Source organism: Manis javanica, chromosome 3, assembly GCF_040802235.1.
Source record: "Manis javanica isolate MJ-LG chromosome 3, MJ_LKY, whole genome shotgun sequence".
Classification (NCBI taxonomy): Eukaryota; Metazoa; Chordata; class Mammalia; order Pholidota; family Manidae; genus Manis; species Manis javanica.
In genome coordinates, this window is record NC_133158.1 from 67,297,915 (window position 1) to 67,319,286 (window position 21,372).

The 21,372-nt window shown below is 38.6% G+C and overlaps 1 protein-coding gene across 4 annotated transcripts in view; it reads left to right on the forward strand.

Moving 5' to 3' along the window:
- Positions 1–19,002, forward strand: part of CFAP44 (cilia and flagella associated protein 44) — a 105,683-nt gene extending 86,681 nt beyond the window's left edge. For all 4 annotated transcript variants that reach the window (XM_073231663.1, XM_073231666.1, XM_073231664.1 and 1 more), the window contains 8 exons: positions 1,494–1,689; positions 7,111–7,221; positions 8,449–8,579; positions 9,667–9,783; positions 10,614–10,815; positions 14,265–14,425; positions 15,630–15,764; positions 18,546–19,002. In XM_073231663.1, the coding sequence (XP_073087764.1) occupies positions 1,494–1,689; positions 7,111–7,221; positions 8,449–8,579; positions 9,667–9,783; positions 10,614–10,815; positions 14,265–14,425; positions 15,630–15,764; positions 18,546–18,737 (1,245 nt within the window). In that variant the 3' untranslated portion in view covers positions 18,738–19,002. The remainder of the gene's footprint in view (positions 1–1,493; positions 1,690–7,110; positions 7,222–8,448; positions 8,580–9,666; positions 9,784–10,613; positions 10,816–14,264; positions 14,426–15,629; positions 15,765–18,545) is intronic.
- The last annotated feature ends 2,370 nt before the right edge of the window (positions 19,003–21,372 follow it).

Genomic DNA, 21,372 nt, shown 5'->3' on the forward strand with positions numbered 1-21,372 from the left:
AATTCAGATGGCCAACAGGCACATGAAGAAATGCTGCACATCACTAATTATCAGGGAAATGTGAATTAAAACCACAATGAGATATCACTCACACAAGTTAGGATGGCCCACATCTGTAAGACAAGGAACATCAAATGCTGGTGAGGATGCAGAGAAAGGGGAACCCTCCTACACTGCTGGTGGGAATGTAAACTAGTTCAACCATTGTGGAAAGCAATGTGGAGGTTTCTTAAAAAACTAAAAATAGAGATACTGTTTGACTCGGGAACTCCACTCCTAGGAATTTACTTAAAGAAAACAAGCTCTTAGATTCAAAAAGACATATGCACCCCTATGTTTATCACAGCACAATTTACAAAAGCCAAGAAATGGAAGCAACCTAAGTGTCCATCAGTAGATGAATGGATAAAGAAGAGGTGGTACGTATCCACAATGGAGTAGTATTTAGCCATAAGAAAGAAACAAATCCTACCATTTGCAAAAACACAGATGGAGCTAGAGGGTATTATGCTCAGTGAAATAAGTCAGGCAGAGAAAGACAAATACAAAATGATTTCCCTCATTTGTGGAGTATAACAATGAAGGAAAACTGAAGGAACAAAATAGCAGCAGACTCACAGACTCCAAGAAGGGACTAGTAGTTACCAAAGGGGAGGGGTGGGGAAGGGTGGGTGAGGAGGGAGGGAAAAGGGGATTGTGGGGTATCATGATTGGTGCACATGGTGTGTGTGGCATAACGGGGAAGACGGTGTAGCTCAGAGAAGACATAGGGACTCTGTGGCATCTTACTACACTGATGGACAGTGACTGCAATGGGGTATGTTGGGGACTCAATAATAAGGGTAAATGTAATAACCACATTGTTTTTCTTGTGAAGCCCTCATAAGAGTGTATATCAATGATACCTTAATAAAAAATATATATATATGGTCGCTAATTTCAGAGTAATATATAATTGGATTCATCATAGGAAATTAAATTTGTTTATGTTAAATTTAAAGAGATAGATTATACTACCTATCCTTATCTTAAAGGAAAAAGGATTCTCTTAAATAGGTATTACTACTGAATAGTGACAACACTTTTTAGATGTATCAGATTCACTGAGAGATGACATATGTGTCTTTTTGTCTTAGTTGTCGCATACTGATGTGAAAAAAAAATCAATTTTCAGGAGCATACATCCAAAAATGTTACTTGACATCCACAGTAAAATTTTCTGTTTATTTAATTGAGATTTTTTGTGGAAGCTAAACATTAAAAAGCTGATCTTATCTGATTCTGAATGTAAATGATGTTCACTGAGGAACTATACAATTTTAACTAAATAAATGGGTGGCTCCATAAACATCAGAGATGTAAAATTCTATTAAGAAGCTAGCTTCAAACAATGTTTGTAGACTATAACCTGACATTGTAATGCATATTATTCTCTGAACCTGGTTCATCAGAAATATTTTATTTATCATTCATTCTTGTTTTTGTTCCTTTAGTGGAGAATAAATGAAACTCTCAAAGAGATGGAAGAGAAAAAGCACGAAATCGCCAAGCTGCAGGACCAAGAAAAGGCGCTCTATACTGGTTTTCAAGCAGCCATAGGAGAAAACAATAAATTTGCTAGCTTCCTTATGAAGGTCCTAAAGAAGAAGATTAAGCGAGTGAAGAAAAAAGAAGTTAAAGGAGATGGTGGTATGTATTTCTCTGTTCCTATTTCTCATGAGGTCCTATTGAAGTCTGTCAGTTGCTTTATTGTACTGATTGTTGATTATGTGATTTTTTTTCTTTAGCCTGTTAATATGGTGGGTTATATTGGCTAATTACTGATCATTGAACCAGATTTGCACCCCTGAAATTATCCCCTCTTAGTATGGTTGTATAATTCTTTTATATACTGCCAGATTCTATTTACTAATTTTATTAAGAAATTTTGTATCTATATTCATGAGAATCCTTGGTCCACAGCTTTTTTTTTTTCTGGTGGGAGTGTGGGGTTACTCTCTTTGTCTGGTTTTACTATCAGGAAACAACTCACTTCAAAATACAAATCAGGAAGTGTCTCTGATCTTCTGGAAAACTATTTTGATTTTCTGGAAAATATTGTATAGAATTGGTGATAATTCTTTGCTTGGTTGAGTTTCTCCAGTAAAATTATTTGGACCTATATAGTTCTTCAGGGGATTTTTAAAAATATAAATTCAATGTTCTTAATAGCTACAGAGCTATTCAAATTATCTATTTCATATTGGGTGAATCATGATAGCTTGTATTTTTTGTGTGGAATTGGTTTATTTTGTCTAAATTGCCAGATTAGAGATATTTATTGCATTTCCTTGTTATCTTTTTATTATCTGCAAGGTCTGTAGTAATACACCTGTTACATTCTTTTTTTCATTGAATGATCTTTGACATGCAGTCTTACGTTGTTTTCAAATGTAGAACACAGTGGTTCACACCTGTTGCATTATTGATATTGGTGACTTTTTCTTCCTGTCTTTTTCCAGTTTTACAAGAGTTTTATCAATTCAATTGATTTTTTTCTGAGAACAAACTGGCTCTTTGTACAAATGATTTTCTCTGCTTTCGATTTTTTGATTCTGTTCTTATCTTTATAATTTACCTTCCTTCTGCTTGCTTTGGGTTTATTTTGCATTCTGTTTTTAAGTTCTGAGGTAGTAGCTTAAATTATTGATTTAAGACATTTGTTCTTTTCTAATTTAGTACTGTAGACTTCCCTCTTGGCACTGCTTTAGGTGTATTCCACAAATTTTGAAAAGTTGCCTTTTCATTTTTATTTTAATTCAGGTTAATGTAGATTTAAAATTTATATTGAGATTTCCTCTGGGTGCCTTGGATTATATAGAAGTGTGTTGTGTAAGTCCAAGTGTTTTGAGATTTTCCTGTTATCTTTTTGTTATTGATTTCTAGTTTGATTACATTGTGGTCAAAGAACATTCTCTGTATGATTTTAGTTCTTTCATAGTTGTTGAGATTTGTTTTATGATCTAACACGTAGTCTATCTGGTATACATTCTCTGGGCACTTGCAAGGAATGTATATTATGCTATTTTGGGTGAAGTGTTCTATTACTGTCATTAAATGCCATTGATTGCTGGTGCTGTTCAGGTCTCCTATATCCTCGTTGATTTTCTGTACAGCTGTTCCATTAAATGAAAGAGGGGGGGATTGAAGTCCAAATATAATGAAGGATTTACCTTTTCTTTCATTTCTATCAGCTTTTGCTTCACCTATTTTGCATCTCTGTTGTTTTATGCATAAACATTTAGCATTGTTATGTATTCTTGGTAAACTGGCACTTTTATCACTATATAGGTCTTGCTCTGTCTTAGGTAATTTTCTTTTCTCTGAAGTCTACTTTATCTGATATTAGCATAGCCACTCCTGCCTGGCTTTGATTACCATTTGCATGATATGTATTTTCTCTCCTTTTACTTTCAATTTGACTATATCATTATATTAGGAGTGAATTTCTGGTAGGACAGCATATAGTTAGGTAATGTTTTTCATCCATTCTTTGTTCTTTTATTGGTGTATTTAAACCATGTACATTTAATATATTTAGGGCTTAAGTCTGCCATTTTTTTTTCTTATTCTATTTTCTTTTTCCTTTTTCCTGCCTTCATGTGAATTAGTTCAATATTTTTTTTAGAATTCTATTTTAATTTTCTCTAGTGTTTTTGAGTGCATCTCTTTGTATGACATTTTAGTGGTTGCTCTATATATTATTTTATATACATAATTTATCCCAGTCCACTAGTATCATAATTTTACCAGTTTAAGTCAAGTATAGAATCCTTATTTACCTCTATATCCCTTTATCTTCCCTATTTGTAATTGTTCTATTTCCTATACATACATTTACATCCACATTAGACAATGTTATAGTTTTTATTTAACCATCAAACATAATTTAAACATTCAAAGCGAGGAGAAAAGCCTATTGCATTTACCCATATTTGTGCCTACTAAGTCCTTTTTCCTGTCCTAATGTTCCAAGGTTCCTTTTTTAAAAAAATCATTTCTGCTCTGTGTAGAGAATTTCTTTTATCCATTCTTTTAAGTTAGGTATACCTAAATTTATAAAATTTCTTATTATTTCCCCTTATTCTGAGAATGTTTTGATTTCCCCTCTAGTTCTGAAGGTCATTTTAGCTGCATATAGGATTCTAGGTTCATATTTCTTTTCTCTCTGCCCCAGAAAAATACTGTGCTACTTCCTTCTGGCTTCCATGGTTTCTGATGAGAAACCGTCTGATATTTCTAATGGCTTATCACCTATAGATAAAGTATCATTTTTCTCTCACTGCCTTCAGTATTTTTTATCTTTAGTTTTCAGAAGTTTGGCAATGATATGTCTTGGAGTAAATTCTTTGGTTTTATCCTGATGGGGGTTTACTCATTTAATCTGTAGCCTTTTGTTTTTTGCCGATTTGAGAAGTTTTCAGCCATTATTTCTTCAAGTAGTTTTGAGAGTCCCCTCGTTCTTCACTCCTTCTGGGACTAATGGCATTAATTTAGATATTTCATTATAGTCCCATAAGTCCTTAAAGCTCTGGCATTTGGGATTAGTTTGTGTTTTAGTCCATTTTCTTTATATCGTTCAAGCTGGCTATTATTCTATCTTCAAGTTCGCTGATTCTTTCCTTTGTCCCCTCCATTCTGCTATTGAGCCTATTCATTGTGATTTTATCCTAATTATTGGATTTTTCCATTCTAAAATTTCCAACCAGTTCTTCTTTATATCTTTTTTCTTTTTGAGACTTTTTATTTCTTTGCTAAGGCTTTGTATTTTTACATTTGCTTCAAGTGTGTTCATAATTACTCACTGAAGCATTTTTATCATGGCTATTCTAAATACCTTGTCAGGTAATTTCAACGTTCTATCATATTAATGTAGAAATTCATCAGTTGTCTTTTCTCGTTCGGTTGGAGATCTTCTGGCTGTTGGTATGATGACTGACTTTCATTTGAAACCTGGAAACCTTCAGATTATGTAATAAGACTCTGAATCTTATTTAAATCTTCTGTTTTACTTGGCTTTCTCAAACATGGCTTTGCCAGAGAAAGGGGTGGGTGCCTACTCCTTAATGCCAGGTGGAGGTACTCAGTCTTCAGTGTCACTCAGAGAAAGGGGGATCGCTTGCTACTGCTACGTGGGGATGGGAATTCCAGTTTTCTGCACAGTCTCTACTGATAGCATAGTCGGGATGGCCTTGGTACCTCTGGGCAATGATGTCTTGACTCTCCACAGAACTCTTCAGACACCACCTCTGTGGGGAAAGGGAAGGGAGCCTTGTTACTGCCAGATGAGAGTAGGAGTCCAGGTTATTCGAGATCCCCACAAACACCTCGGCAGGGGATGCTGGCTGTCAGCCAGCAGGAACAAACGTCTGGTTCCCTGCTTGGCCTTCTCTGACACCATCCTGATAAGGATGTTGGGGTGCCTAGTTACAGCTTTGCAAAGGTAGATGTCTAGTTTCTCCTCTTGGCCTTTGCTGATGTGGGTGGGCATGGGGCCACAGTTTTTTTTTTTTTCTGTGGTGTTTGGTTGGAGTATTGTCTAAGTTTTTTGCCTTGGGAGACTGTCTCTTCTGGTCGTCTGGCTAGAGAGAATGGGCTCTTGCTGAGCCTTTCTGTATCTGCACCTGTTGGTAGTTCTGGGATGCTGATGTAATTCATCTCCAAGTCTGAGACATATGAAGGGAAAAGAAGACCCAAGGATCTCACCTCAGTGTTGTTCCTTAGGTTCTGAGGTGCATAGTTGGCCTCTCTTCTCGTCACTTTTCAGAATTGTCTTATGATTGTTTTATGTATAATGCCCAGGGTTTTTAGCTGTATTTAGCAGGAGGAATAGGGAAAAGTAGATCAATTCTATCTGAAAGCAGAAGTCTATGTTAAAATGTTCAAGTCTAATTTTAAACTTGGCTGATTTATTTCATAAGGTGGTAAGATCATTTAACGTAATCTTAAGAGATATTAAATTTAAGAAATCTTCTAGAGAATAGGAAATCCACCCCTTATCTCTAAGTTGATGTTCCATAAAATGGAAATTGCCAATCAGAGATCTATGGTTCATAGATGGCCTCAAGCCATTTTAAAGAAAATGGGACAGAATTGGTGGGTGAGGTCTACAATCTTTTAAAACTCTTGGGGGCAGATGGGTTTTAGTATTCAAAAGATTTTATATTTTATAAAATATATTGTATATGACATTGTTAAAGGAAAAATCACCCATGACACTTGTTAAAGAACACTAAGACATGCTTTATTCAGGAACTATTGCAATGGAATTTTGTAGGAAGAGAGATCAGCTCAGCTCTGAATACAAGGACAAGGGGAGATTTATAACCAAGGAACAGGGTGAGGGCCAGTGGATAGAAAATTATGAAGAGGTAGTGTAATTCTTCTGTAAACTGCTCCAACAGGATTTTTCCCGAAAACAGGCCACAGTGATAAGATACTGAGGGTAGGAGAAAAGGAATTTGGTCAGCTATCAAGGTGGGGGAGATTTACTAAACTGACTCAGCAGGACTCTTGCTAAAACTGGACTAAGAGGGCCAAGGACAGAACCCAAGGTCAAGGACTGGTCAGAAAGAGGACTCAGAGGAGTCTGACTCGAGTTTGGTCAAAGCAGAGATTTTTGGTCAGCATCCCTAACAGGATTGGAGCAGGATCTCTGAATCAAACACCTTAATATTTCTGCAGCAAGACGTGAACATTCACACTAAGTAAGTTACATAAAGACTACAAATAGCATTACTTCAGTTCAGATAAGTTATGAAAATCCTCTTTTTTCAGAGCGCTGTGATTTAGGAATCGTGGACCCATACAGCCAAGTGTGTGTGAGCTGGGTCACAGCATAAGCAGCCCGGAGGCTTGGTCTCAACCCTCTTTGACGTGATGCAGTGAAATTAATTTGCACACCCTTTTGCAAGCATTTGAGTTTGTGGTCTCTGTCTCCTTAACAGTGAAAACTCTCCTAAAAATACTGAGTAATTTCCTGCTTTATCTCACCAACCCATTAAAAAAAAAACTCTTGTATTCAGCTTAGCATAGGAAATTCTCCATTTCATTGTCTTCCTTTGTTCTTAGATGGAGATGAGGAGAGTGATGACTCAAGCGAAGAGGAGTCCAGTTTGGAGAGCGGCGAGGATGAGTCCGGGACTGAGGAGGAGGTCTTTGATGATTCTGCCTGCCCGGAAAGTACGTTGGATGAAACCACACGTCTGCTATGAAATGTGCACATGCATTGACAATACCAAGAAGGTCTTTTTTATGATTTTTGAGTTGTCTTATAACCAAATTTAAGGAAAGGATGGTTTAAGATGTATGAAGTATAGTCTGATGAATACTTTTTAGAGCTCTCTGGATGGTTTCTGTTCCTTTAGGCAGCCATTTTGAGTGACAAATAATCTGTATCTATAGTTGATGAAGTCATAAATTATGCAGCAAGTTTCATTTTATAGAGAAACAGATTATAGTATATATATAGTATGTCGTGTATATGTATATGTATGTATGTTGTATATGTTGTGTATATATATACATACATATGTATGTATATATATACACACACACATGCACACTTTTTTTACACAGAGCTCTCCCTTTTTGACAAACCCATTCAGATTTTCATAGTGCAAATCTGCTTTGTAAGGCAATTTGTATCATTTCCTGGGGATGCTTAGCAATTTATATTCATTGTTTCCACTGGTGAAACGAGTCTGTAGCAGCCAGACCAATATTCTTACAGTCTCAATAGATGAAGGAGTCAGTAGAGAAGAAACAATTTCTTTTTGGTCTGAAATTAATTTTTGTAGGCATTTCATATAAATTTAAAATTTTAATGTTTAATTTCAAATGAAGTTTAAATCTTGTTTTAATCTTGAGAATGAAAGTCTTCCTAAAGTCATAATATTTATGAGTAGAAGGGAACTTAAAAATTTTATAACTGAGGTTCCTAAATTCCACTGTAGTACTCTATTGTATTTCCACATTCTCTATTATTTGAAGGATAAATGTTGTGTGATATAGTGAAATTAATAGAGAGACACTGTACTTGAATCCCATTCTGCCATATATCAGCTCTGGAACCTCTGAGATTTAGGGTCTTCATCTATAAAATGGGGACAGTAGTTTCTACCTTGCCGAACCTATGAGCTTCAAGTGAGAGAATGTGCACAAAAGGCTTGGCACAAAGCTTGGCTCAGAACTGCTCAGTACTGCTCAGAACATTGATACTAGTATCATAATTACTAATATTATTAATAAATTCTATCTGGAATTATGGAGCCCTGAGTGTAGTGAAAGCTTGCTACAGTGGGTTCACAAATGGACATCACTAATTCTGAAGCTCCAAAGTCCATACTTCTAGTATTACTACTTCCCATAGCAAATGAGGTTTCGTTTTTATTTTGATTGTCTTTTCAGATTGTGATGTGGGTCTTTTTGAACTGGCCCTTCAACTTCGAGAGAAAAGACTGGACATTGAGGAGGCCTTAGTTGAAGAAAAGAAAATTCTTGATAATCTCAAAAAGGAATATGATGCATTATCCAAAAAAGTATGGTGGTCAGCCTACTTATGTATCCTCTCCTGACATGCCATACATCCTGCCAGCTGTAGCATTGCCATTTCATTACAGTGACATACATTAGGATTTTCCCCAGAGAAGAAACATTTCAAACATCACATCCAGTTTTTTCTCTTCAAGCACAGTCATGGTAGGGGCCGTTGTTCTTTTGATGACTGGACTTGCTTTATCTAAAGCATGGGGCTCCAAATTTTTTTATTACATACTTCTATAAGTAAAAAAATCACGGACCATCTGTCTCTACAAAAAGTACTTATTTATTTACAAGTTACATTCATGAACTATTGCATTCATATATTTTGTACACTTGAAGCATTCTCAAAAACAGAAATCAAAAATAAAAATAAATAGAAATAGAAATGCTGATATCTTCTTTCTGCATCCCAGTAGTTTAGCTTTATTGGTCATCTGGGGCATGTGCACTCCATGTTGGAGACCACTAAGCTACGCTTCTGGTGTCATTATGTTGATTGATTTCTGCCTTATCTGCTCATTTTCCTTCTTAGGTAGCAAGGGGAACTTTTTCCTAGAGCAACATCCCTTGATTCATCTTCACAAGTATTTTTGATAAATTGCTTCTCCTCTTGCAAATAGGAAATGATTTGGAAAAGCTTCAGGCTTTTTAGGAGCTGAAGAATGTGCTTTAGGATTACTGTAATTAGTAGTTTAGTTGCTTTAAAGGACTTTTTCCTTTAATATAGTGAGGTCATTCTGACCAAATGAGATTTCAGCATGCTGATAGACATTCCATGCTGATAGCTGCTTTTCATGCAGAAAATAAAAGGGAGATGAGGGAGGGCATGTCTTCTGAGTTCTTATTCACAAAATCTTTACAACTCTGGGGACATAGGAATGACTGAAAAAGTGTGGATCATGACTTAGAAGGAAAAAAATAATATGCACTCATGGGCTGCAAACTGGGATCCTCTGGTTAATCACAGCCCAACTCAGCAGACCGAGCTCGCGCTTTCACTTCCTCCCGAGATGCCTTTGTTCATGACCTGAGGTGTACATTCACTGAGTCTTGTAAACGTTTCACACCTGGGGCTTTCCACAGGTGAAAGTTGTGGCGACTAATCTGGACGCAGCAGAGGAGGCCCTGGAGGCTTATCAACGAGAGAAGCAGCAGCGGCTGAATGAACTGCTGGTGGTGATTCCGCTCAAGTTCCACCAGGTGCTGGGTGTGGAGAGGTTGCCCCACGCCGTCTGAGCTGAGGGGCCACTAGGCCCAGGCCTTTCCAGACAGATTCAGGGTCCCCATTGGGAAGAAGTGGGCTCCTTTGCTGAGAATTCTATCTGTAGAAGGACACCCCAACTTTTCTTATCCATTCTCAGATTGTTATAAAAGAGTAACATCAAAACGTGTATTTGCCTGTGGCCCATTATCACTTTGAAAGTTGAGTTGTCTTGGGTCGGAAGAAATGAGGAGCCTATGACCCAAGGATGGAATGGCTTGGAGGTGGAAATCTTGGATCTTACACACATGAACTAATACACATGAACTAATGAGGCCCAAATTACCTTAATCTCTTCTTGCTAATGAGGGAGGTCAAGACAAAAGGAGAATGTTCTCTTTCCTTCCTTTATTTTTACAGTCCACGAGAACTACAACTTGCATTAAAATGTAGATACATATCAGTGAGAGAAAAGGCCCATCGTGTCCTATTTTATCAGGTAAAGAGGGAACAGTGTATTTTAGAAGAAAAACCTCAGATCAGCCTTACACTTATTTTGTGCAACCTGACTCAAACTGGATTAGCTAAATGTAGAAATTTGCCTAATATGCCAACCCTGAAATGCTTGTTCCATCCTTGTGCAGTAGGTATTAGGCATGGTCTGTGTGGGAAGGTTTGCATAATGTGGCAGCCTCCTGCCCTGACGTATCAGAGGTGCGGAAGACCCAAGTCCAAAGGCAAGGACCTAAACGAGAGACAGAGACAGAAGTGCTTCCCTCCTGCTTCCTATGAACTTACGTTTAGTGTGAGCTTTGCTTTGCTTTTATAGATGGAGCACGTGGTATTTGGAGAACTACCTAGTGATCTTTCTGGAACTTTGGTCTTTTCTAATCATTCTCTGGGACAGCTGCAAGAACGAATTGTACAGCTCCATGAAGAAAATTCCAGGCAGCAAAAACTTAACAAGGAATACCGGGAGAGGCGTAAAAAGCTTATCCGAGAAAAGAGAGAGATGGCAAAAACTATAAACAGTGAGTACCTAAGCCAATGGGTCATCTAGTAATATTTATTGATAAGAGAGGGAACCACCAGGTAGCTGCCTCCTTCTTTGACAACAGTAAGTCATCACAGAAGCAGAACCACTGGAAGAGGAAACAATGTCTCTCATCTTCCAACCTGTTCTCTATCCTGATACCATTCAATGATCACCTTTATATTTTAAAAGGATAAATATTTATAATAGAAACTAACTTTAAGATGTTTTATATATCATGAAATATAGAATAATATAATACCCATGTACCCATGAACATGTAAATACCATTACAAAGCCTAGAAATAAAACACTGAAGATAAAATGGAAGTCCTTCATCTTTCTAATGCTAGAGTACCTCCTTCTCTAGGACCACCCACCAGGCGAGCACACAGACAGATGTACGTTCCCACACACGACATAGGAAACTACATGTTCTTCACTGTAATATTATATTGTTCACATCTTTTGTAATTTGTTTTGTTAAACCAATTTTGAGAAGTATTCATATTGCTACAGATAATTAATTTACTCATTTTAAACTGTTACTACAATATTCTATTATAAAACTATTAAAGAATATTTCTTCAGTCTCCCATTGATAGATATTTAGGGCATTTCTAATTCTTCCTGATTAGACAACGTTACAATATAACCCTTCTTGTACACATCTCCCTGTGCATGTGTGTGAGAAGGTGAGTCCCCAGGAATGGTCTCTGGGTTCTAGGGGGATGTGTGCATTTTCAGCTCTTCTGGATGTTGACAAGTTGCTCTCCAAGGTGGTTGTACCATTTTACCTACCCCCTTCCCCACCCTGGCAGTGTGAGCATTGCCCAGTCTCCATATTCTCATCAATACTTGATGCTATCAGATTTTAATACTTTTGCCAACCTGGTAAATGTTGAATGTGTGTCACAGTGGTTTTTTATCCACATTTCCTTAATGATGATGAGGTTGAACATCTCATACATTTACTTGCCATTTCCTTATGTTTGCTTTTCTGTAACTCACCTGTTATACAGTTAATTTTATCAGTGATTTATGGTTTGTGCATTGCTTGTGTGTATGTGTCTTGTTTAAGAAACTCTTTCCTATTTTGAGATCATAAAGATATTTTTCTGTGTTTTGTTAGTGTTCTTCACATCTGCATTTATAATCCACCTGGAATTGAGGTAGACGGTATGAGATGCATAGCAAAAAGACAATTATCTTTTAAAATACTTCTTGTAATATTTGGTATGTGTAAGTTATGAAGTATTCCAACTTTAATAATATTACCAATACAGTAGCATCTACCTTAATGTCACAAAACTGTACACTTAAACATGATTTAAATGGTACATTTTGAGTATTTTCCCACAATTCAATGTAAGCTTTTTTCCCCCACAAGAAAATTTTACAAAGGAAAAAGAAATGGGAAGAATACAGTGGTCTGCCAATCCAAGTTGCTTGGATCTGTAGAGGTCAGTTTCTAATGAGTGCTGATAGTTCTGCCCTCATTGGTGGCTAGATTGTAAAAAAGAAAGTATATGGTAGGACTCCATGTTCAAATGACACTTATTTGAGGCAGTTGTTCTCAGGTATAAGCCTCAAGATCCCAGTGTTCCTCCTGCACTCCACAGTCCTGTGACTTCAGTAGCCTGTGAATGTTGTTTATATTTCAAAGTATTAGTCATTAAGTCAGGGAATAAACTAGAATGAATACAAGGAAAGTAGCTTGCTTCAGTTTGGGTAAACTCTTGATTTGGGAAAATGTGTGAAGAAGATGAAATGAAGTTTTCAAATGTTTGGAGTATCAGCTGAAATGAAAAGAAATAGCTCCATGTGGTGAAGTTTTATTCAGTGACTTTTAGTTCCTCTTCCACTTTCTGAAAGCAAGTTGCGAGTCAGGTTAAACACTGATCTCCTGATTCTGAAGGTGAGAATCAGAGTGGGCGCCTTCCCTGTAGCTCACAGAACAAGGGCTTACGGGTGATGAGAAGCACCACAGCTAGCTGCTTGTTCCCTTCCTCTGCCCCTAGACCCAAGGCGGAAGAAGAGGAGCATCTAGAACATGGGAAGGGGTGGGTTCACTGCACTCCGAAGAGCACTTGGCCATGGGGAAGGTGGGTGATTAGTGCTCCAGAAGCCTTTATGTCCCCAGTGGACACTAGCTGACCTTAAGTCAGGAGAAGGGCATTAGGCTGGCTGCACAGGGGAAATGGCAAGGACCACAGTGCATAGCCTTGTACATAAGGCTCCAGGGGAGAGGGCATGAGCTGGGAAAGTCAAGTTTCTCAAGTAATCTAACCATCCTTTTGTTTGCATCACTGATTTTCATGGTTACCACGGTGTACAAATCCACAGAGACACCACTCATATAGCATAGCAATGAATCGTCCCTCCCCAGACTGTGCAAAAGAGCAGCCATGGCAGTTATGCCATTATAATTCAACCATAACAATGAGGAACAAATTATATCATCTTATCATACTTTAGGCTGTCAGACTTGACTTAGGGGACAGTCTGCTGACTGAGAAAGTCTTATTACACAATTCCATTTTCTTGGGGAGCTTAGACTACACAGATGGAATTTTCCCTTGGTGTTCTGATATTCTCATGTTGAGGAAAGACAAACAGAAGTAAAATATATTGCATGTTAGACGGAAGTAATTACTAAGAAGAAAAATTAAAGGACTGGGAAAGACAGTGCTGAGGTCTGTATGAGGCTAGGAACTCCTCCCTGGAAAGATGACATACCATTTAGAGGACAAAGACCTGCTTTTGGTTTATACCTTCAGAACTGAGTGTATTGGAAATGAATCTTTCACCAGTCTTGGAACTTGCTTTCAGAAAATGGGCTGGGGAGAGTGAGCTATGTGGCTGTTTGGGGAAGAATATTCCAGATGGGAACTGAGATGGGCAAGAGCCTGAAAGTTTGAGAAGCAAAAAGGAGGCCAGCATGTCTGGAGTTAGTGAGGAGAGAGGCATGGGAAAGGAAGTGGGAGAGAGAACAGGGGCAAAGCAGGGCAGACCATGGAGAGCCTATGAGCCTCCACATGCACTGCAGGCTTTCCTGGGAGTGAGATGGACACTTCTGTTAAGTGACCGATGTATTCTTAGCACTAAATGCTGTAGAGATCAGTAATTTAGAAAAATAAAAAACAGAAGAGTTCATAATCCAGTTGAGGCCCATTAAGAGCCTAAGGAGGGGTAGATCCGAGTGTATAAGCCAGGTAGGGAAGCTGAGTCCATTTTACACAGGATTTTGAATTAGATGAAAAGACAATACAGGAATGGGCATTGTAAGTGAGGAAAGGAGGTAAAAAGTCACAAGGAAAAATCAACTGGTAATATAAAATCACTTACCATCTTCTTGCAAAAGCAGGTCCTTAGAATGTTATTAGTACTGTCCATTAATAGCAATGGGAGCCACTGAACAACCTGACAGTGACTGTCCTCTTTTAGAAATGGAAGAAACAGTCCGTCAGCTAATGATCAGCAAGTTTGGCCGTGTGATAGACCTAGAAGCCCTTCAGACACTTACTGTCAGTACAACACTGGAAGAACTAAAGATCAAAAAACTTCGAAAGGAGCTATTGAATGCAAAAGAAATGAAAATGTGGGAGGTAAGGATGAAAGGACAGGTGGTCTACCTTGGTTGAATCTGGGTCAAGGCAAGAAATCCTGCTGAGCTGTAGGTGGTTTCTGTGAAGCATCTGTGCAGGTGGAAATGAGTCAGTGAGCCCCACAGTGCTCCCCGATGATCCTATGCCTGTCTTGACTTCCTTAACATTCACTTGATTGAAGGAAATTGTCTATCTTCATGTGAAGGCACCAGCACTGGATTTGGGGGTGCAGGGTACATGTATATATGATGGCAAAATGGCAAGAAAGATTGCAGGGAGATTTCACTTTAAGGTCTCCATTAATGTATAAATGCTCTAATAGTATTAGAAATGGAACTGCTGTGCTATGAGGATCCTAGTTCTATTCAGCTTTGCATGCTATTACAATCTGGAAATGAAAAAGGATCTCTAAGTAACAAATTCTATAACCAAGTATGGACTATGTAGCTGGTAGTGTCTTAGAAAATATTAATGCCTACATCGTTACTAGAGCTATGAGATGAGGCAGTATCCCAGTTACAGCCTGATTTGAAGATAGAAGCTTTTACAAAGATTTTATAAGCCTACAAATCATTACTTCTCCAGTTTCCTGTCTTACCTCATTAGGAGATAGGGAAGGGGGAGAGGTTCCTAGTGCAGTCTTGTCTCATCTTTTGATTATGCCGATTCACCACTGTACTTGGAAGAAGCAAACTTATTTAAGTGTTCATGTCAATGGGACTGGTCTCTATCGGGGAAATGCTGGAGATAGTATGTGTGATCTAAAATGATTTTTTGGAGCAATAAGACAAAGGAAAGCCACTAGTAGATTCATGGCTATTTAAGCTCCCTACCTTGAGGATTCTGGGCCAAGAATGGGGAAAGAGCAGTAAATGAAGTTTGTACCTTAAACCATTGTTCTTTCTTTTAAGTAATGAATACCAGAACTCAGTATGCCTACTAATTTCATTCCTCAACAGTGGGGGGATATCCATGTTTGTCTTTTATCGACTTTTACCCTTGAGCATGCTTATGTTCTTATCTTTTCTCTAATCAAACCAGACCCAATGCAGTTGCTTGTGGTTGGATTTTCATATAGCTCCTGATAATATTTTCCTATGTGCATATTGTTGCATTTGCCTGATAGTTTGATCAAATTTGGATATCTTTTGCCTCTGTCTCCTCTCTTACTCGCTTAATCCATTTTGCGTCTTCCTGCCGTCAGGAGAAGATTGCTCAAGTACAATGGGAACTGACGACGAAGACAAAAGAACACACCACAAAACTGCATCAGATGAACGACCTGTGCATTGAAAAGATGAAACTTGATTCTCAGTTGAATACTCTGCAGAACCAACAGGTATGTCCCTTTTCTTTAGACCCTTTCTCAGAATTGGGGAAGGGAGCTAGTCACAAAAATATGAAGTACTGGCATTTAAACGAACCTTAATCTGGGACCACCTCCCACGTACCTGGGTCCCTGAGGGCCCTTGTGTTGATAGTAGCTCTGCTAAGGCAAGCCTGAGGGGTCAGCTTTATTGTATGCCTTTTGGGTGACATGAATTTGCCAAAGCACTAGTCTATGGTATTTGTCTTCGATCTGGAGAGGTAAGGTTATTAGGTATAAGTTATCATGCCAATATCCTGAATTTGGTGTCAAGTATCCATTTCCAATATCTGTGAATTCATTTGACTTAGAGGGTTATCTCTAATTGTGGGATCTCACATTACTTTATTAAAATACTTGTTCTTATGTAATATTTATTGAGCCTAACATAATATTTAATACATAGTATATAGTAGATAACACTTGTTTAACACAGGTTTCACCTGATTCAAGCCTTGCCCTCTAGGAACCTAATAGATATGTGGCAATTATAAACTATTTGTCATATTCTTACAATAGTATCTGAAACATGCCCATCATTTCTCTTGGTTTTCTTTGTTTGATGTTTTCCTTATGCATACTGGAAACGGTCTAAGCCAGGGGTTTTCAGGCCCCTGACAGCACCTGGGGAACTTGATAGAAATGCAGATTCTCGGGCTTCAGATCTACTGAACCAGAAGTGCTGGGAGAGGGTCCTAGCAAACTATATTAACAAGCCTGCCAGGTGGTTCCAGTGTTTAAGAATAACTATGCAAAAGCCCAAAAGGAAGAATGAATTAGAGGATCTGGGAGGTTTGTAATCGGAGATTTAGAGAATCCATATGAGAAGATGGGTAGAATCTGGATACCAAGGGCCCTTTATCCACTGAAGAATCTTTGAGTGAAGAATCAAGGCAGTGTTCTGGAAGGTTAATGCCTAAGCAAGAGAAGCAGTCAGCAGGTATTTGTTGTCTTGATGTACTGTGCTAAGTCCAGATACACTGAAGAGAAAAGAGTTTGGAGGTAGATCAGGTGATGGGGAAAGAAAATTAATAGTATGTCTCTTTACATATGTATCTTGATGTAATATAAGACTTACAGTAATAAAATAGTATCTTTACACAGGGTATCTCATTTAATTCTCAAAACACTACTTTCCAACACTTAGAGTAGTTAAATAACTAGCTCAGAGCTAATGCATAATGAAGTTAGTTTTTAAACCAATGTTGTCTTCTTTCAAAGCTGACTCCATTGCTGTTCATCTTCCAACAGTGTAGGCATGAATTTAGATGTAGATGGCAAGAACAAAAAAGCAAGTGTCAAAAGATATTTCAAAGTAAGAATAGCAAACATTTGATAAGTTATGGTGAAGAAAATGAGGGGAAAGTTACAGTGACTTCAAAGTGACTGGCTGGAGTGACCGGGCATGAGTTGGTCATGCATGCATTGAGCTACAGATAGCCGAAAGCCTCATTGAAAGTAGCTCAAACAAATAGGGGTCATTTTACTCACTTAATAGAAAGTCTGGAGATTCTGAGGGGTTTTGGTTTAGCAGGCCCGTTGTCTCTTTGATTCTCTGAAGTTGCCTTCAAAGTCCCAAGATGGCTGCCTCAGCTCTGCGTTTCCCATACAAATGCCACCCTCTTCTGTCCCTTTACAAGGCAAATGTTTTCTGCTCAAATCCCCTTGACCACCCCTAGCTGGAAGAAAAACTGGTAAGGTTAGTGTTTAACTTCTACAGCCTCTAAAGTGAAGGTAGGCAAGCGAGAAGAGGCAGAGGGTATTGGGTAGCAGAAACCCCCACTTACTCTGAAGGTCTGCCATCGTGAGTAGGGTGATGGGCGTGTCATGGACTTTTGGCTCAGTTCTGATGCTGTTCCCACTCCTTAGTAACAGAGTGACTTGGTTGCTTTTGATGAATCTAATTTCTGTGTCTGTACAATTAGAGTAACACCATCTAGGACATAAAGTTGTAAGGACTAAGTGAGATATCATATGTAAAGCACCTGGCATAAGTGGATACTAGATAAGTGTTACCTCCTTCCTTTAATGTACATTCACATTTTATTGAGCATCTATTTATGTGATCAAGCTCTAGGGTATTGGGAAGAGTAGTGAGATCTGGGTCTCCTGGGTCCTGTCTTCAAGAGACACAAGATCTCACATGAAAGATAAGCTCAACCTGAATGGGCATTTACATAAAATAAGCATTTAGGTTGAGCCATATGAAACTCACATTTTAGGTTAAGAAAGCAGTCAAATATCATGAATTTCCACTGGTTCTGTCTGATCGTTACAATGACATATGATGGATGTTTTGACAGGACATAGAGCAGGAAATCCTAACCTCATCCATGGGGCAAAGAGGCGTCCTTGAAAGTGACATCTGAAGCATGGGCAGGAGTTGGCTGGACAGGGAAAGGAATCAGATGAAGAAATAAAGATCTTTTGGAAAACAAAATATGAGCTGTTTAAAAAAAGGAGTTACCTCACCTTTTATGATTCCAGTGATGAGCCCTCTAGGGTATAAATGACTGATAGCTAGCTTAATGTTTTACTGTCTAAACGGGATACACATTTTAAGAGTTGTTCATTAGCCCAAAGGACACATTTCTAATGGTGAGATTTCAGTAGGGGAATTGAAAGCCCCTTAAAATAAGAAGCACTGGCTGTCTAAATTGACTGTAAGGCAGGCACTCCTAACTGGTATTAGATAAGGATGGAATTTTTCATGCTCCAAATGATGCCTAAAGCAGAGTTGTTTTCTTTCAACAGGGTAATGCCTTCCAGGGCCCTCGGAAAGCAGATATTGTGGCAAGAGAGAAGGTCACTGATTTGATCCAAGCCCAGGCACAAAGGATTCTGGCCTTAAAGGAAGAGATTGTTCTTCTGCGTAAGAAAGGTGGCCTCATCCTTCCACCCATTCAGCCTCCACTAGAGAGCCAGATGAAGCCCGAGAGCCTTTAAATTTGCTTTTTTCTCAAATCTATCCAAGATTTCTGGCATATACTTCACCAGAAGCTTTGTTTCCTTATTGTCTGCAACAATCCTTTTAAAGTGAACTTGCCTAAAAGTTTAAAACCAAATCCAGTCATATATTTTTAATAGTTTGTTTCCAATTTGTCTTAGAACTGACTGCAGGACCCAACATCTATTTGTTATTGAATTGAAGCATTTTAGATATGTTTGGAACCTACTAGATGGAGTCTCATAAGACTGTATCTCAAAACTGCAAGAAAACATCTGTACTATATTCTGTCTTAGGAAATTTGTTTTCTTGTTATCTGAAATTTTTTTTAGCCATTGGCAGGAAAAACTGTAATTCAGCAATCCATGAGAAAACTTTTCCAATTCTTGGATCCTTGGAAAATAAACTTTGATGTTATTAAGTATTCTCTGGGAGGACACAAGAGAAAAAGACAACTATTTTGCCAACAAGATCTCAGAATAAAAAATGCAAATCAGAATTCTGACATGGTTAACTTCATAAAGCAGTTATCTGAGGGCTCAGGGTTCAGGAAATGAAGACAGATCAGATACAGCAGAGCAGTTTGCTTTGGATTGGCCGAAAGCAGGAAGATTACCAGCTCCTTGAATCACCAGTGTTAGCCAACTCATCAGTTCTGAGTCGAATAGTTTTGCAAACTGGTCGATAAAGAGGCTTTTCTCTGAAGGTGTTCGCGACTCTGTCGGTATTCTAAGTTCCCATTGTTTGGCAAATGCTGTGCTATTTTCTTTCAGGTTCTACTGGATGCATTTGCTGTTTTTGACATTGATCGAGAAGTAGTAAAAGAGATCACATCAGTCTGAAAGATCACCTCTGACAATCACTTTTGATTGTGCAGAACCTTCTCAACTAATTTGAGAGTAGCCTTTAGTTTGTGAGTAAATGGCCTTTGGAATTTATGGCTGAACCCATCTAAACATGATCTGACTGGTATTTGCATTCCTGTCAGTAATAGAACATAGCACTTAAGATTCTGAGCTCTCTGGATTTGTATTAATGAGCTACTCCATTGAGACTGTCCCAGAATATAATAATCTGGTTGTTGAAAAGGTGCAGGAGGCAATATTGCATCAATGCAGAAAGTGACTCAGCCATGTCAAATCTTCCTAACTGTGGCTAGTCTCGTAAATCTGCACCCCTAAAATTAGACAGGATTTGCCTTCTTTGTATGTTAGAATTTATATACGATAGAGATGGCCCCTTGGCCCATTTTCTAAGATTCTTTGACATCCCTTTTTAAGAGGTCCAAATAGGTTATGCCTGTCATCAGAAATCTCTGCTGTAGTAGCTGCTTCACAAGAGTACCCTTTCATCACTTTCTCTGCAGTATGCCCTCAACTCTGGGTGCCTTCCAAGTCTTTAAAAAGATATGCTAGTCACAACTGTTTTATACTTATTTATTGCCGCAAAAAAATTATCCCTGAAAATAGCTTTAAACAACAAGTATTTATTATCTCACCCAGTTTTTGAGGGTCAGTCGTCTGGGAGCAGCTTAGCTGGGTGTTTCTGGCTCGGAGGGTCTCATGAGCTTGTGGTCAAGCTGTGAGTTGGGGCTGCAGCCATCTGAAGCTCAGCTGGAGCTGCACGGGCTACTTCCAAACTCACTGCCTTGGCTGTTTGGCAGGAGGATTGTTCCTCACTGGTTGGCTGCCACAGTGAGCAACTGCTGAGTACAGTGGTTTGTCTCTAAGGGACACTACCCCCTTGGTGGTGGTGAGAGCTAAGGGAAGTTATGCGTCATCCTGGGCCTCATTGTACCATCTGATACATGAGGGGTCTGGACAAGTTCTAAGGCTCTTTCCCACTCTGAAATTCGTGATTCTAATGGCAGCAAGAGTGAATTTACCAGCTGTGGATGAGCCGTGTCAAGAGTTCCATGTGCATTTCAACTTAGAGCAAAACAAATCAGTATTATTATATTTCCCCAAACTGAACTAGACTATATCACTACTTAAGGCTACAATATTTAGGCCTTCATCTAGTATGTATGGAATTTGATAATGTAGTTAACATGCAATTATTTTTATTTTGAATTAGACAAGATATACAGATAGCCTTAGTTTCATTTCTACTTGATTCCAGACTTAGTTTTGAATCCATAATTAAATATAAGCATCTGAGTCTTCGGGAAGTTCAACTTCCACAGGAGCCCGATGCAGCTTTGGCTGGGGGTGGGTGGAAAGTTGTCCTGGTCTCCTGATCACATGGTTCTCTGCCTCCTGCTGTGCTCTTAGACAAGGCAGCCTCACTGCTGAGAGTGAGCCCCAAAGTCAGTCTACACTTATTTGTTAATATAACTTGACTAATTTGAACACTTGTCCATTCTATCAGTGACTCTCAACACTGGAAAAAATCCCAAACTAGAGTCCAGCCCTTCTGTCACCGCACAGGAAGAGGGGTTACTGATTCCTGCCAAGTCAGCCGGTCCTGCCTGGGAGGGCTGCCGTGCTTGGGGAGGGCTGGCCCGTGAGCTGAACTCTGACCCCCACCAGCTCTGACCACTAGGTCTTATTCTTTCCTTTGGTAACTTACATAGCCTTTGTCCACTGAGTCAGACTTTAAAAAGGCATTCTAATAACCTGAATTTAAAGAAAT